Below are 16306 nucleotides of genomic sequence, written 5' to 3'. Positions count from 1 at the left end.
ATGGGTAAGAGAGCTGTTACTCATCCACCTTTTAGTCTGGATCATACAAATTAGCAGCTGACTCCTGCTAGTGAATTGAAGCCACTTGTGTCCATGTAATTCCAATTCTCTTTTTACAGAAAAAAAAAGTAGCCTTTGTTACTGACAGCCTAGTAATTTAAAAAGTAATTTTATAGCAAAAACAGCTCTGAGATCAAGGTACCCATTCTAGGTGAGGTGGGATGCTTTCATTACCAGCTAGACAGCTGTGTAAATGGGAAACATGTATTGGGAGTGCATCTCTTGCCTCTTCTGAAAGAATGGGGAGACTGAAGGATTTTTTAGATTAATAGGTGCGTGTCTGAAAAGCCAAGTAGGAAGATGCATTTTAACTTACTGTTAAACTCTGCCTTGTGTTTAGGTTATCTGAGGGTTTATGATGGCCTTTACATACTTCCTTGAAAGAAGTACTGTCTGCTCTGTTCCAGAGTTCTGTGATCTATGGCACCATATTCTTATTTTTTACAAATCAGTGAATTAAGTGGGTGTCCAAACACAATGTCTTGGTGTACATTGGTGTTCTGGTCTTGGTCAGCTCTTTAGTGCACCATTGCATGGCTGCTTCTGCTGGGCACTGAAACAAGAGTAACTGTTTATTCCCAGTTCTTATCTGGTTATTCCTAGTCCTTTTCAGGTAATTCACCTTGGCTCTCCAGTTTCTCCTGGACATCCTGCAATTGTCTTGCTAATCATGATTTTGAACCTACCACCTTCTGTCTACATTTATCATCATGCAACATGGTTATATTTTTATGTTGTTTTGGGGGTTTTTTCCCTTCTGGGCTGGTAGAAATTATGAACTTGTATTTGAAATAATAATTGCCTGCACTCTGAATTAATGTGCGTTAATTTAGACATTAAATTAAATGGTTGGCCAGGACAGGTGGTAGGTAATTTGTAATGGTGTTTCTTTTGTTTATTTTGAGTTTCTTTTATTTAAAAAATGTGAGGACTTCTGAAGTGATGCCACAATGTGCAAGTTTGGTATATTTTCATTGCTTTTGCATGTACCTTCCAATAATGATCATTAACTTGATATTTGGTTGGATCAGTTCTCCATGTCGTGTCATATTTTGTCACCTCCTACATTAGCCTTGCTTCAGTATTTTTAAAATGGTTCTGTCTTCCATTACAAGTTCGTCTGCAAAGGTTTTTTGAGTTTTTTTTTTAATTAACAAGAGTCTTTAAAAACAATTCCCTTTGAATGTTTCTACATCTCTTTAAGATTTACTTGCCTCTCTCAGATTACAGACAGTGCGTGAGTTTTACACTCTTTTTACAAAAACGTAGCCCCACGGCTGCGGCGACTCCAGCCGCCGCCATTAGCAGGGCCGCGCCGCGCCCGGGAACTACAGCTCCCGGCGGCCCCCGCGCCGCCGCGCGCAGACAAGATGGCGGCCGCCACGGGGCGTGCGGCGGGAGCGGCGCCGGCGGGATACACGGGTGAGGGGCAGCGCGGGGCACCGGGAGCGGGGCCGGCGGGGTACTCGAGTGACGGGCAGCGCGGGGCACCGGGAGCGGGCCGGCGGGATACGCGGATGAGGGGCAGAGCGGGGCATCGGGAGCGGGCCGGCGGGATACACGGGTGAGGGGCAGAGCGGGGCACCGGGAGCGGGCCGGCGGGATACGCGGATGAGGGGCAGAGCGGGGCCGGCGGGGTACTCGAGTGAGGGGCAGCGCGGGGCACCGGGAGCGGGGCCGGGGGGATACGCGGGTGAGGGTCAGCGCGGGAATGAGGCCGGGGCGTCTCTGAGTGGTGCGTCTCTCGCAGCTCTGGCGGTGAAGTTCGCGGAGCGGCAGCGCTCGCACCACTGCCTGTTGGTGAAGGAGCACCAGGTGCGGGAAGGGGCCGACACCGCGCACCCGCCTCGCCGCACCCTCTTCGTTCTCAACGTGCCCCCGTACTGCGGCCCGGTGAGTGGGGGCGGCTGGGGGCCGAGGGCAGGGCTTGGGGGCCCGGGAGCCGGCCTGTGCCTCGGGGCTGCTGCGGGCGGAGGGCCGGGCTGGGGCCGGAGAGCTGCCCGGAGAGCTGTGCCCGCTGTTCGAGGAGCCTCCTGCACGCTCCTGCTTTACTGGACCGCGTGTTTTCTCTTACTCTCCCTTTTAAGGACTCTTTGTCTAGGCTGTTCTCCCGCTGCGGGCATGTGCAGTCTGTGGACATCTGTGACAAGCCAGGGCCAGGAGAGAAAAAAGATAAACTGGCATCGAAATTCTTTGACCACAAAACTCTAAAGGTAAAGCTTGGGCGGGGTAGAGGAATACTGATGGTTCAGTGGGAAAAGATGGCAAGTACTGAATGGTTCTCTTCAGAACACGAGGCACAGGAAATCATATGGGGGGGCATTGGGTGCATGATTACTTACTTAAGTTTACACTGTCATTTTTTTGCTATCCTACTGCCCCTTGTGGTTTGATTTTTATTTTAAGTTATTTGTACTGCAGTTCCTTGCTCCATTCCCAATTTCTCTTATATAATCTGACTCACCTGGGTGCTTTTTTTTCTTTTAGGGATTTCAAGTAGCATATGTGGTGTTCAGGAAACCAGCAGCTGTCCAGGCAGCCAAGGCTCTATCACAGGAAGGTCCCTTGCTAATATCAACAGAGAGCCACCCTGTGAAAACCGGCATTAGCAGTATGTCAGCTCTGGCTATCTTTCTGTGGGCTAATGCTGGGCAAGAACTATACTCATTGCTTGCTGAATTCTATCCTGCATGTCCCATTTTGTTCTAAGCTGGGGGATGTTCAGTGTTTTGTGTTCTTTCATTATTCACTGGGTAGTAATCTTTCTGAAGTCTGGTCCAGTGACCCTGTGGGAGAGTGGGGACACTTGGAAGGGTCCTTTTTCCCGACATTTTTTCATGTCCCTATTGCATAGATTCAGAGATACTGTCTGCATCTTGTCCTCAAAATGGCAACCAGCCTCCTACAACAGGCCCCAGATGTCTGTCAAGTTGGCAGCACTTCACGTGTCGGTTGATAGCAGCACAGCCCTGAATTTTGTGCCCCTTAGGGTTAAGGCTGGCCCACTTCTGCCTGGGCAAGTTGCAAACTCTTCCCGTGGCGTATTGATTGTGCTCACAGCCAAGTCTGTTTGAGCTGTGGCAGGGGGAAGCTGAACACAAATGGGAACAGTATGTCCTTCCCCCATGCTAGAGTTCCCTCTAGAGCTGCCCAAAAGCACCGCACTACCTGCTTCTAACAGCAACTGCTGCTGTCTTGTGCCCTCTCCGTCTCAGAGTGGATCGCCAGCTATGAGGCCGCCATCGTGGATCCGAAGGAGCTGAAGGCTGAGGTGGATGCCTACATGCAAGACTATGATAAAAAGGTGGCAGAGGTGAGGCCAGGCTAGGGAGGGAACCCAGCTAAGCAGATTTCTTGGGGCAGAGGGAAAGAAGAGAGATTTCTTAGTGCTCCAGCCATAGTGGAAAGGGCTGAGGATTTCTCTGTTTGGCAGAGGTTTTTTAACTGCTGGTGGGCAGTCAGACCCAGACTTGGTCTGCAACACCTGACCCTTCCCCTAGAGTTTACAACAGATACCCACAAATACCCACAAATAAATTGGTTTGTGGCTGATGAGCTGAGAGCTGAATGCCTGCAGCCCTGATTCCATGCCTTCCTTTAAATCTTGTGTGGAAGCAGGAGCTGTACTTTTGCCTGTGTTTTTAAGGGAGGGCTGTGGGGAGTTGTGCATTAGGCTGTGCACCTGCACTGGGCTGCCTCACCCTCCTGTCGTTGCAGGAAGAAGCCAAAGCAGCCCTGGAGGAGGGTGTCCCGGATGAGGAGGGCTGGGTGAAGGTGACGCGGAAGGGCCGGAAGCCCGGCCTGCCCCGGACAGAGGCTGCCAACCTGCGCGTGCTGGAGAGGGAGAAGCAGAAGAGGGCCCGCAAAGAACTGCTCAACTTCTACGCCTGGCAGCATCGCGAGACCAAGAGAGAGCGTGAGTGTGCAAGTCTCCTCCTGCCCCTGCCTGGGCCTTGTCTCACACCCTGGCCTGAAGAGCATCCTTCTGCCTTCAGGGCAGGTGACATCCAGCTGCCACTGAGCAACTGGCTGGCTGGATCTGAATGGCCCCTTGCCACCACCTGTCCTAGCAAGGGCTGCTGGAATATTTTGTGCGAGGGTGTGGTTTTCCAAGAGGTGCTTATTCAGTCTGCACAAAGGCAGCAATTGAAGGGGGAAACTAGCCAATTCCTCCCCAAGAGGGAGCTGCAGCACCACCAGAGATGAACAGCTGAGCCCCAGCTTGGCACTCAGCTGAGGTGTAAAAGGATCTGCTCTGGGAAGTGGCTGGGACTGAGCCGCCCCTCCAGTGTGTGGAAGTGAAGCACAGGAAAGAGAGATCTGCTGCTCTCGTGTGACCTGTTCTTTCTCTTTCTATGTTTTAGACATTGCCCAGTTGAGGAAGAAATTTGAGGAGGACAAGCAGAGGATTGCACTGATGCGAGCCCAGCGCAAGTTTCGGCCGTACTAGGTTGTGCTGAGCTGTTCTTCAGGTGCCTGTGCTGGAGAGAGTAGGAGAGATGCCTACTGACTCCATTTGTCAAAGGATTTTGAGGAATTAAGGCAGCTTTGGGTTGCCTCTACCTTTGGATCTGAAACGGGAGGTCCCAGCAACTGCTGCTGGAGGAGAGTTCCCTTTACTTGCACCAGTATCCACCTGCTCTTCTGTCATTCAGCCCCATGGCACCACTTCTCAGGGTGCTCAGGTCAAGGGGCTGAGGCACATCCTGTGACAACCTGCATCTCCCTGCCACCCAAAACTACACCTCCTAAAACTTGGTGAAAACTGGGATTGATCTAGCACAGCCTCTGCAGGGGCAGGGAATGGCTGAAGAACTGTAAATAAACTGTTGCTACTGTTTTCAGAACATGGGAATGCTTCTCTCTCCCCTCTGGTCTCCTGTGGGAAACAGCTTCCTGTGTGCTGGGGTGGTGGTAAAAATCCTGGCTTGTAACCTGGTGTTTCTTTGCACTTTTTATTGAAGGAATGAGGAGGGAAGTGACTTTAGGAAAAGCCTAACTGACTTGTCACAAGGAAAGATCAGTGGTTTGGTAGAGAGCCCTACCCCTTCTCTCGGTGATTCCCTCCCTGGCCAAGTGTGGCAGTGCCCAGTCATCCAGCTGTGCATGGAGCTCTGCAGCCATGTCTAGGCCACGGGAATTTCCTAATACCCAGCACTGTTGCAAGAACAAATGCCACTTTGAGCAGCAGGCTTGGAAGGAAAAACGAGATTCTCCACGGCCTGTTTCCACTTAACCTGTCCCCAGCCCACAGAAGGCAGGTAAGGATGGCACCAGGCATGTTTAGGTGTGGGGCAGTGGTTTTGTGCTGCTCCTATAGCATTTGTGCAGCTCTGGAATAGTGAGAGGTCTGTGATGAAAGTAACCCACCCAGTCCCAGGCTTTTACACATTTATTTTACTATCTGCAGCCTCACTAGAGATGTGACCATGAATGTAAGGTGGAAAGGGTGGTAAATTCCAGAGAGCTGAGATAAAATGTGTTTACCCTCTCCTAAAAAACCGACTGCAAATACAAATGCAAAGTTTGCCTTGCTTGCAGAGATGACAGGCCTGCCTGCTTCAGTGGGATTTTGCATCAGTTTAACTGGGAGGCAGATCCTTAATAAGGCCTACCTAAGGCAGACAGTGTGTAAAAATGCTGCCTCCCAAGATGCATTTCAGCTGCCTGGGTGAGCAGCCTGAAAGAGAAAAGGAGGTTTGTTCTCCTCTAGAGTCAAGAAGATGGACTTAAGATCGGAATATTAATCTTTATTTAGGACAGAAATTGTCTCTGCCAACTTTTCCGTAATTTGTAGTTCTCCCAGCTGCTTCAGCTAGAGGATTAAGGATTCTCTAGCATTCATTAAAATGGCCTTCTCTGCACAGGTGAGCTCTCATTTAGGCTGATTCTTAAACAGTAGTTCTCACAATGGAACAGAGACACTGAGGCCCTCTAAGCTCAGGCATCTATGGAAGTAAGCAGAGAAGCAGAACACTTTCCTTGTTTTTCAGCAGGTTAAATCCTGGGAGCAGCCTGTCTGCACCATCCTCAGGTAAAAGAAGATGAGCCACTTCTATTGCAGTGCCTAAGCTGGGGAGCTGCTGCTATCACAGGTGATGCCTCTGCCTTGTGTTCTGCTCTGTTTCAGGGTGCAAGTTTGGAGTAAGCCATGGGGAAGGCCACTCTGGGCCTCTATCCCTGTACTCACAGAGCTGGAAGTAGAGCAAGGATTCCTTCTCCCTTTGGCAAATGAGATACTTTGCTCAGCTCTCCTTCAGAGTACCCCTGGCAGACCTGCTTCCACCCTGCAGTGAGCTAAGCATAGGAAAGATTATCACAATCTAATGCTGGATTGAGGTAGGAATGGTGACAGTTCTGGGGCTTGCTTGTTAGCTCCCAGTTCTCCTGGACAGCTGCAGCTGTGAGGGCTTCCTAGAGTCTGGCCCTGGTGTTCTGTGCTGTCAGGAAGTTGCTGATGATCCCAGATACCACCTCGGGCTCATTCAGGTGCACAAAATGACTCCCAGGCACTTCTGCTAGCTGGATGTGCTGGAGGGAAAGAACACGAGAAGATGTTAAGATGTGGACCAGGAAAGTGTTCCCTGAAGCCCACACTGCTGTGTGACAGTCGTAGGAAGGGACAGGGCAAGTGAGGCAGGACAGAGATGGGAGGACCAGGGAAGAGCTGGGTCCAGAGGGCAGTACTAACCTGGGACTTAGGCAGCAGTAACAAAGTGACTTCCTCCCCTGACTGCACACAGTCCCCCACCCCCTTCCCCATGTGAGGGCTGTGCTGTTCAGGACAAATCACCTCCTGGAGGGGGCCCACCAAGGTCAGCTGCTTCCCAGCTGCTGCTCCCAGGTTGGTGGCCAGTCGAGGTGCAAGGAGGTGACATTTGCTCTCACCTCTTTGAGGTTAGACTCGAATGCCTCCTGCAGGGCTTTCACAAAGTGATTTCTGCTCGGTAGGTTGTGTGGTACCAAGAGTCCATCTTGTGATCTGAAAACAACAGTGAGGCTCAGTTCAGCACCCAGTGTGCCTCCATTTGTCTTTGTGGCTGTCCTGGGCAGAATCAGTGTTCCCAAGACAGTAGGGTGACAAACTCAGCTGTTCTTCCCAGGCTGCTCGGAAGCAGCAGGTGACAGGCCCATACATGGTAGTCAGAGTGCACCACACAGCTTGGCTAAGCAGCCATTTTATATCAAACTAGAAGGTGTAAAACATTGGGTGACTGCCTAGTGGTATCAGAGTGGGGACTGGCTAAATATTGTCCTCCCAGGGCTGGCTCTGTAACTGGTCTGAAAACAAACATCATTCCCAGGCTCTGCCTTCTGCTCTTAACTTCTTCCTTCCTTCGAGTTTCCACATCTCCCCTCAGTCCATGCTGCCTCTCTTTGCTGCTTATTTAACCAAGTTATGCCCTGCTCAGAGAGGGAGGTACCATGGCAGTTGCCCTGGAGAAGTCAGCATTACATCTCCTGCAGAGCTAAGATCATGCTGTCTCCTACTCTGCTGGTCATGGGACAAGCAGACATCTCAGGCTCAGTGGCATTTCTATGGCACAGAGGACTTGACCTCAGCACAATATTACATTTCTGGACAAGCAGGAATAACCTGAAGCAGTTAGGATATTAAAACAGATCAGGGAAGTCAAAACTGCACCTCTTTTCTCAACTGCTAGCACTTCTTGTTTTCTAGACAATCTTCTAACAGCACCCCACCAGCCAAGGTAGCCAGAGCCCTGCACACCTTGCCCTTGAAGGAGATGGGAAAAGGCAGAGGACGACTTGCAGAACAAGCTGTGCACCCAGACAGCTTAACAACTTGCCAAGCCACTGGCCCTGTCCCCAGAGCTGCTTGCCCCAGGTGCCACAGGAGAGAGCTTGCAGGAGCTCAGTCAGACCAGGGGCTTCAGGAGTAGCTGGAAGAGATGGAGACTGCTCTAGAGTTCCACCTGTTTGCTCAGGCAAGGGGCCTGGAGAGGGGGGCAGGCTGGGTTCCTGACTGGGGTAGAGTCAGGTCAGGAGGACAGCAAGTAGGTGTGGTGCTGTGGAGGGTCACCTATTTGCCAGGCTGGCCCCTTGCTGCAGTGCCAAGGAATGGAAAGTTGTGAGGTGGGATTGTGAAGCCAAGAGCATGGGGAAGATGGGGCAGGACTAACATTTCCTCAGCCTTGCCACAGGGAGTCCCAGCCTGAAAGCAGAGTGCCAGGCTGGGAGGATGTTCCAGTTGCTGTCTGCCTTCTCCAGGAGCCTACCCCACCCAGGGCAGTGGTGGGGAACTGGGAAATACTTCTCACATGTGAAGCTGTACTGTTACACCAGCTGGCCAAAAGCCTGGGTGACTAGTGCAGAGGAAGGGGTAGTGGAGGACTCCTTCCTAGCCTTCATTCCTTCCACTGAGGGAGACAGCAAGGGTTGGTATGGTGTGTGCCTCACTCACATAATGATGAGAACACGGTCCTGGATCTTCTGCAGGAGCTTCACACACTGCTCCACCGTGAAGAACTCTCGACTCTGCTGCAGGTGCAAAGAGAGGGAAAGTGTCAAAGCTCAGGGACAGCAGCTGGGGACAGAGGGTGTCCCCAAGCTCTCCTGCACAAGTAGCTCTGAAGGTAGAAGTAACTGTGGCCCTGAAGCTTCCATGCTGGGACATGACAAGTATCCAGGCTGCACACAGGAGTAGATGGCTCTGCAAAGGCTCCTTCTGTCCAGCTGTGTTTCAGGGCTGTCAACAACATGGCCTGCTGGGCTGCAGCACATATGGGAATGTTCTCATAGAGAAAAGCTTTAAAAATCATTTTACTAAAAAGGAGAGAGAGTACATTACCCTGGCTTCCATATCCTGGCAGTAGCACAGATAGAGGAGGCCCTAATTGCCTAAAAGTGGCACAAAACTATCAAAATAGCAAACCTAAGGACTTTGTTCCACTCCCCTTCTTATTCAGGTCACCTGACATGCTGACAGAAAGCATCCATCCATCTGCTGCCTGAAGAGTTATAACAGTAGGAAAATGTGGCCAGGAGGCCTTGGGGCAGAGGAACTTCTAAAAAAACAAACAGTAACATTTTCCAGTGACTCTGTAAGCTGAATCAGTGATCAAGTGCAGGCTCTTTTAAAAGCAGCATTTAAAGGACATGTGGGAATTCGGGAAGCAGCTGGGTGGAGGCAGGGCCTAGCTCAGTGAGCAGGCATCCTCTGAGTGTTCTGTCAGCTCAGGGCTCCCAAGTAGCAGGGGGCATGGCAGAAGAGCAGTGCTCACCGTACGGGCTCTCATGTCTCTGTTATACACCAGCCCTGGAAAGAAAAAAACAGAAGGTTTTCTTAGGAGCAGGAGTTGTTCGGTTTTAACTCACTTTTGGGGTCTGCACAAGACTTTTTGAGATAGGAAGAACAGGATTAATTCAAATTTCTCCTTTTTTTAAAATTTATTTTCTTTAGCTGTTTTAGTATTTGAGCACCAAACCCAGCTGCTGGGAATGGAGAACTCTGCCTCCAGACTTAATTGATCCCATCCAGGCTGTGTAAATCTGTAGCTAGGGCACCCTGTACCCTGCAGAAGACAATGGCTGTTGGCACCGGTCCCTTCCCACACCCAGCAGTGGCCCAGCACCACACAGCCCCTTACCAGCGGGTGTCTCAGTTGCTCCTCGCTGCAGCAGGATTGCCCCACCCTCTGCTGTCAGATGGCTGTTTGCTTCTAAAAGCCTGAGGGAGACATGGCAGAGAGATTGTGATGCTGGAAAAAGGGAGGAAGTGAAGCAAAAATGCCATGACAAGGTGACAGTGAGCTCTCAGGCTGCTTCAGAAAGGAGCAGGAAGAAGCAGCAGCTTCTGGCAGCAGAAGCAAAAGGTCATGCTGGGATTCCAGAAAAGGACTTGAAAGGTGAAATGCAGGGAAGGTTTTCCTTTCTTATATGTGCAGCTGTAACTCTGTCAAGGTGAGGGCAGGCAGTAAATGAAGAGGATGGATGGGAACCCACCTCTGCAATGCTGCTTCAGGGCTCCGTGCTTTGGGAGTTTGCTGCTTTGCCTCCAGACTCAGCAGTCTGTCGATCACCCTCCTCTTTGATTTCAGCCATGCCTCAGTGTCCTGAAACACAGAGAGGTAGGGAAGAGGAGTAACCCCTTTCTTCTGAGTGATTTTACCCTTTATTGGAGAGGGGAAGAGAGAATTTCACTCTTCAACATCCCTCAGAACTGGCATCAGTTATGGGTATCTTATTAAAAAAAACTCCCATAATTTCTGGGAGAAAGGCTGTTTTAAATAAATACAGCAATGCTGCTGTAATTAACTTATTAACCTTTTATCCTTGCCATCTTTTCTAACCCTTCCTATCCCACTTCTGAGTTGAGGACAACTCTCCAAAGTTTGGTATTTTTTGTCTCTGAACTAGTTTTGTCTCTCTGAACCACTACTGCCAGCGAAAGCTCCAGCATCTGGTAGCAATGATGGCAAGTTGGGAATGTAGCTTTATGAACTGCCAGGAACAGAAAAAAATCTACCAGTCTTGTACCCAGGTCACCCAGCATGCTGTTGGCAAAAATAACCTCAGCTGGCAGTTGCCTGGACAGAGGTTCCAGTTTCCTTTGTTCAAGGGCTTGGCACAGACAAGAAAATTTCTGTGCTAAGGGACTGCAGGATGTGGACCTCTACCAGGTGTTCCCCAAGGGCCACCCTAAGGACAGTCTTCAGTCTGTGCAACAAGGAGCAGATCAGTGCCAGCCAAAAGGGAGAGCCCTAGGACTTGTGTGACCTGCCAGGAGGTGGTCACATCAGTGCTTTCTCTGAACAAGTGAGGAAAAGAAAAAAAAATATATTTTTGTATTTTAAAAAAGTGAAGGGAAGGACACATGAGCTCTAACCTCTGGAGCTAGAAGAAAGCCAAGACTTTCCAGCAGGATCAGCTTGTCCACCATCTCAGGATAAAGGAAACAGAACTGAGGAGAGATGAAACAATAAGAAAATGAAAAGCTGAGCACTGAGTGATGTCTATCCTGCTGCATGGGAGAGGGGTCAGGGAAGGGCCTCTCCTCCCGAGATCCAGCTCTGCCCCTTCATTTCTGTCCTGTTTGTTGTTGCAGCTGCAGAAATCAACCCCGTGAAGAAATGATGCTTTACTCACCATTCCTGCCACAGCCCCACCTGCAAAGAAGAAAAGGGTGCTCAGTAATGCACAGAACAGCCCCAGGTAACAGAAATTCACCTTCCTCACAGCAGGAGCCACCTCAGAAATAAAAATGTGCATTGTACCATGGGACAAAATCCCAGTACAGCTCTCCCAGCCCACAACATGCAGGCAGAGACCAGGGCTGTTGACCTGCTGTGTTCCCCATCTTGTGCCATTTCCACCTCCCTCAGACAGCAAAGTCCAAGGAGGAGTTACTGTTTAAAATGTCTGGGTGTGCAGGTCCTGTTAGCTGTGACCAGAGCAGCCCTGGGAAGCAAACTCCAAATTGTGGCAAAATAAATCATATTCCAAGCTCAAAGGAATGGATCCTGGAGCCCAGTTCCCCTCAGGCAGCTTTACAGCCCACCAAATGGGCTGTCTGTTCCCAGGCTTTGTGGGGACCAGGCAGGAAGGCCTGCTGTGACTTCTCCTGCATAGACCACCCCTCTTTGCCAATCACTGTTCTGTCCTGTGGGTGGGGGAAATGCTCACAGCAAGAGTTACCACTGTCTGTACTGCAGGGTCTTAAAAACAGGCATTTCAAACACAGGCAGAGATTTTTGAATCACTCAAGCAGGAACCTTGTACTTGGCATAATATAATAAATATTCCAACCCAGCTCCTAGCAACATGTCTTGGAAGTTAATTATCTACTGCTTTCTATTAATCTCACAGTTTACAAGGACTAGAGCCACTTACCCATACTGTGACCCATCAGGGTGAACCGTCTCCACTGCAAGGCTAAATGGCAAAAGAGAAAAACAGACAGTGCTGCATTAGAAACCAGAGCAGCAACATCTTGCTGCTTCTCTACTGACATGGGCCTTTCTCCCAGGAGGGCTTTTGCACTACCACATTTGCTTCTTAATCCAGAAACCAAGCAGCTAAGTGGGCCGATTTTGAAGAAAAAGAGCATTTACCACCTCATTTTCATGGTAGTTAAGTCATACAGCCCTCAAGTTCTCTCTATATGTCAAACAAACTCCAGGAAAGTCCCATTCACTGCCAGATATGAGACTGGCAAGAAGCAGAGGAGCCTGACTGGGTAGCATCTGGTGGAAGAGAGAAACCTTTACAGAGCATCCTGCTGCAGGGCATTCTGCAAGACATGGGAGGACACAGAGCCAGGTCTGCTGCATTGAGGGAAGTATGATTCCAAGTGAAAGCTTTCTGCACCATTTAGCACATCAGGCTCTTCAGACCATTTTTAGGGCACTCTGGGAGGCTTATAGGAAAATACAGCTTTATCAGTGCTGCCCATCTGAAATATACCTCACTGAAAGATGGGATTTATCCTCTGAGAGCTTCTAGAGGCTCTTTTGTGTACTGAATGGGAAATCTAAAATCACACATGCCAAATGTACAGATGGACAGTTACATCAGGAGTTATTAGGAGTACAAGACACTTTGACTTTCAGATTTCCTTGCATGATACTAAATCAAGTAGTAAACTGCCATCAGGGAGAACCAGAAGTTTCCAATTTACACCTAACACTGGTTAGGGGTCACTGACTGCTTAAAAAAAGCCAGTCTGGAAAAACCATTTAGTTGCATCCACCACTTCACCACTACAGCTTTTTTAGCACAGAAACACTAGCAGCAGGGGAAGAAGGAGGGGGAACTGAAAGTGCTGCTTGCTTATTGGAAAGAGCAGGACCAGTACAGCACCCCCTCCACAAGCACCCCCTCGAGGGTTCCTTCCAGTACCCACCTGCTGCCACCCGGCGCACATCGGTCACATAATCTAGGAAATGGTAGGGGCAGCCTGCAGGTCGGTGGGAGGACAAACCATGGCCAGAAAAATCCATTGCCACATAATAACAACCTGAAAGGGAAAGAGGATCAGATATGCAGCCCAGCCACACAACACAATCCATCCTGATGAGCCACACCTACCTCTGGGGAGCAGTGGAATGAGCTTGTCAAAGGTGTTGGCATTGTCCAACCAGCCATGCAAACACAGCACAGGGTGTCCCTCTGAGGGTCCCCAGGCCTTGGCTGCCACATGTCCCCAGGGCACAGGGAACTTCAACTCTGAGAACATGCCCAAAACAGGGTGATGTCCTTGAAGAGTCAGTACTCTGAGAAGGTCCCAGGGGTCTTGTTAATGGTCTAGAGCTCTGAAAAGAGTAATACAGGTCTTTAGTAACTCACCAGTCTCCTGTGGTCTTAATTAGCAGCTTGATGATTTACAGCTCCCCATTCAACATCCCAAGCTGCCGTTCCTGACTGCCTGTTTGGGGAATCCTCCTCCCAGCACGTACTAGCTATGCTCCTAGGAAGAAATAAGCTTTCCCTGTGCAGGAAGAGAAAGCCTTCTCTGTGTCTCTGCAGCAGCTGCAACCTGACCAGAAGGCACAGGAGATCCATGCAGAATTCCCCCAGCTAGCTGCAGTCAGCCAGGCACCTGTCCTGGGCCAAGAAGACAGTTTGGGGAATAAGGATTCTGCCTCCAGCATTAGATTGTTACCACCTTGCCCTCTTTTACCTTGGTGCTTCTCTTTAGCACACAGCTCGGCACATTTGCTAGAGAGCTGGCTCCATGCTGCACAGCAGGTCACTGCTGCCACCTGCCTGTGCACCCCTCAGGGCCAGGGACTTTTGCGCGGGATATGGGTCCACAATCTGCCAGGCACTTGCTCAATCTCAAACCATCTCATTTACCTGGCAATTACTGACCCTTGCTCAAGCACCAGCTCCTGAGTGAACCCAGCCTCTGGTGACCTTCCAATGGTGGTTTAAACATTTCCCTTTCACCCACAAGCCACAGGCAACCTGACTACCTCCAAGTCTTTCATGTCATATCCCCTTCCAAGTGACTTGTCTTGCGTATCTGCTCCCTTAATTACCCCTCTGAGACTGCACAGCAATTAAATCACTCTACAGCAATTCCCTCCGGAGCCCATGCCTCTCTAAGGAGTGAGGATAGAGGGGGTCGGCTGCTGTCAGGGCCCTGATGGTCCCAATGAGCCAAGCCTGGGGCTCCCCATGAGTGTGTTTAAGCTCGGCCCAGGACCAGCCGCAGCAGTGCTGCAGCAGTGCCGGTGTCCATCAGCAACGCCCTCGCCGCAGGAACCGTGGCCCAGCCTGCTGATCTCGGGGCTGTGTCTGATCCCAGCTGCCCTAGCCGGCCCAGATCCTGACAAACAACCGTGGGCTGACTTCCCATAGTGTGACCATGGACCTGCCCTGTCCTGAGGGCCCGGGCTCCTGGCAGAGCCTGATGGCCGTCCCAGGCAGTCCTGCCTGGGCCCAGCGGGGCTCCGGCCCTGGGATCCCCCCGGCCCTGGGATCCCCCCGGCCCCGGGCTGAGGCCTCCCTGGGCGGGCAGGAGGCGCCGCTACACCCGGGCCTTCGCCTCGGGGCGCCCTGGAGCGCCGGCTCCCGGTCCTGCTCCCGGCCCCGGGGAAGGGCTGCCCGGGGACCGACCTCCGGCCGGCGCCGAGAGCAGCCCCCGGAACGCCACGGCCGACCCGGCCCCCTCTCCCCTCGCCGCCCTCCCGCGACATCCCGGCCCCCTCCTACCGCTCCGTGCGGCCGGCCCGGCTGAGCAGAGGCGGCGGCAGGGCCGGGCCGGGCAGGGCAGGCCGCCTGCACCGCCCCGCTGCCCGCCTCCCTGGGGCGCCCCGGCCCCCGCCTCCGACTGCGTCGGGCTCGGTAAGAGGAACGGGAACTTAACGATGGCTGTGGCGTCTGGAGCTGCGGACAACCTCCTGGGCGTGATGGGAATCTCCGAGGAGTCGAAATCAAGGAAGGATGGCTGCATCCTTGACTACTCCAGGACACATTACTGACGATGGAAACTGCCTGTACTGTGGTGACACAGTGTGAGATGTTTTAACTGTGACCCAGGAGCTTCATATTGACATCAAACGGGCCCAGCGCTTGACATTGACACTGAACTTCTGTCACTGTCTGATAGAGAGACTCTTTGAACTCCTAACACTTGCTGGAATCGTGGTGCTTCAGGGACAAGAGTCACCCTCCCATACTGTGACCTATCGCAGTGAACTGACTCTACTACAGGGCCAAGCTGCCACAGATGCACAGCAGACAGCACTGCCTCAGCCACTCCACTCCTCTTCTGCAAAAACAGAAAAAAACAGACCCCTCTGAGATGGAGAGGTTTCTATATGGTTTGCCTCATTAATTGCCCAAAAAGGTGATGTCTGCACAGAGCAAGTTTCAAGGAAGCCAATACCCAAGTGTGACTTACTTTCTGGTGCCTCTCATTCCATCCAGCAGGCAATCTGCTAAGCCTAATGCAGACCACAACCATTCCTCTTCAGTCAAGGACTCTGCGGTCAAAGGAAGCAAAGTCAAATCTCACTGTGAGCAGTGGGACCCTTGCTGGAACAGTTGAGGGAAGCAGAATTAATGTATGTTCTTAGGGAATCATTTTTATATTGGTAACTGGAAGCCCTATACTCAGTTCAGCACATCAGTCTCCTAAATTACACAATATATTTTCAGAATAGCCTAAAAAGCTTGAAAGAAACCAGTGTAGAAGCTTAGAGCCCTATTTCTCGTGCCTAGCTCTAACTCATCCTGGCAAAATGGGCTCTGCACCACAGCAGTTGAAACATAACCTTGGGGATCCATCACTGAGAAGAAACAAGAGCACTGTGTAGCTCACATCCTGCTCTCCATGTGAGCCTTAGAAAGGAAATCAGAACATGAATTTTTACAGGTTTGCAAAGTGTCCAGTGCCTTGCTTTTCCTTAAGCCTCCATACTGAAGGAGCAAGGAAAGCAGACTACAAGGGCTGGGGAGCCTTGCAGAAGGAGAGAGGCCACAGTAACTTCTACAGCTTCTCTCCTACAACTTTCAGAGGTGGGTGGCTGATTACAAAAGGTGAAAAGCAAGAGACAGCTGCAGAACAGATTTGTAAAATGCACTCGATAATAATGAACAATAATCCAATAGCGGCTGTGGCTAATGGAGGGCAGGGCCCTCCTGTGAATTCCTGGAATTCCTCCTAAAGAAGCCACCAGACGGCAGTGTAATTGTTAGGCAATGTAATTGTTAGGCAATGCCTGCTGCTAGGCTTGTGGTTCTGCAGTCTATGGCATGACTGATGAGGAAGAGGATC

At 51.0% G+C, this 16306-nt stretch overlaps 2 protein-coding genes across 2 annotated transcripts; one reads left to right on the top strand and one right to left on the bottom strand.

Moving 5' to 3' along the window:
• The first annotated feature begins 1406 nt into the window (after positions 1-1406).
• Positions 1407-4994, top strand: RRP7A (ribosomal RNA processing 7 homolog A). The gene is made up of 7 exons (XM_063154673.1): positions 1407-1482; positions 1811-1953; positions 2148-2273; positions 2548-2671; positions 3276-3373; positions 3778-3976; positions 4425-4994. Exons 1-7 carry the CDS (start codon positions 1431-1433, stop codon positions 4508-4510), a joined length of 828 nt encoding a protein of 275 aa, XP_063010743.1. The 5' UTR covers positions 1407-1430; the 3' UTR covers positions 4511-4994.
• Positions 4995-5795: 801 nt separating this feature from the next.
• On the bottom strand, positions 5796-14818 carry SERHL2 (serine hydrolase like 2). The gene is made up of 12 exons (XM_063154671.1): positions 14740-14818; positions 13111-13334; positions 12926-13039; positions 11914-11955; positions 11170-11189; positions 10910-10984; positions 10027-10136; positions 9672-9751; positions 9306-9340; positions 8486-8562; positions 6949-7042; positions 5796-6591 (listed from the first exon to the last, which is right to left on the bottom strand). Exons 2-12 carry the CDS (start codon positions 13256-13258, stop codon positions 6475-6477), a joined length of 912 nt encoding a protein of 303 aa, XP_063010741.1. The 5' UTR covers positions 13259-13334; positions 14740-14818; the 3' UTR covers positions 5796-6474.
• Positions 14819-16306: the final 1488 nt, after the last annotated feature.

Source organism: Melospiza melodia, chromosome 4 (assembly GCF_035770615.1).
Source record: "Melospiza melodia melodia isolate bMelMel2 chromosome 4, bMelMel2.pri, whole genome shotgun sequence".
NCBI classification, from domain to species: Eukaryota; Metazoa; Chordata; class Aves; order Passeriformes; family Passerellidae; genus Melospiza; species Melospiza melodia.
The sequence above is the reverse complement of the archived record's forward strand: the minus strand, read 5'-3'. Positions and strand labels throughout refer to the sequence as shown.

What these genes read in the sequence shown, in the direction of transcription:
- RRP7A (XM_063154673.1), top strand. Translation starts at nt 1,431, where the DNA reads ATGGCGGCCGCCACGGGGCGTGCGGCGGGAGCGGCGCCGGCGGGATAC. An exon ending in GGCGCCGGCGGGATACACGG is followed by an intron (nt 1,483 to 1,810) that starts GTGAGGGGCAGC and finishes CGTCTCTCGCAG; the next exon opens with CTCTGGCGGTGAAGTTCGCG. An exon ending in TTGACCACAAAACTCTAAAG is followed by an intron (nt 2,274 to 2,547) that starts GTAAAGCTTGGG and finishes TTTTTCTTTTAG; the next exon opens with GGATTTCAAGTAGCATATGT.
- SERHL2 (XM_063154671.1), bottom strand. Translation starts at nt 13,258, where the DNA reads ATGTTCTCAGAGTTGAAGTTCCCTGTGCCCTGGGGACATGTGGCAGCC. An exon ending in CATTCCACTGCTCCCCAGAG is followed by an intron (nt 13,040 to 13,110) that starts GTAGGTGTGGCT and finishes TTTCCCTTTCAG; the next exon opens with GTTGTTATTATGTGGCAATG. An exon ending in TGTGCGCCGGGTGGCAGCAG is followed by an intron (nt 11,956 to 12,925) that starts GTGGGTACTGGA and finishes TTTGCCATTTAG; the next exon opens with CCTTGCAGTGGAGACGGTTC.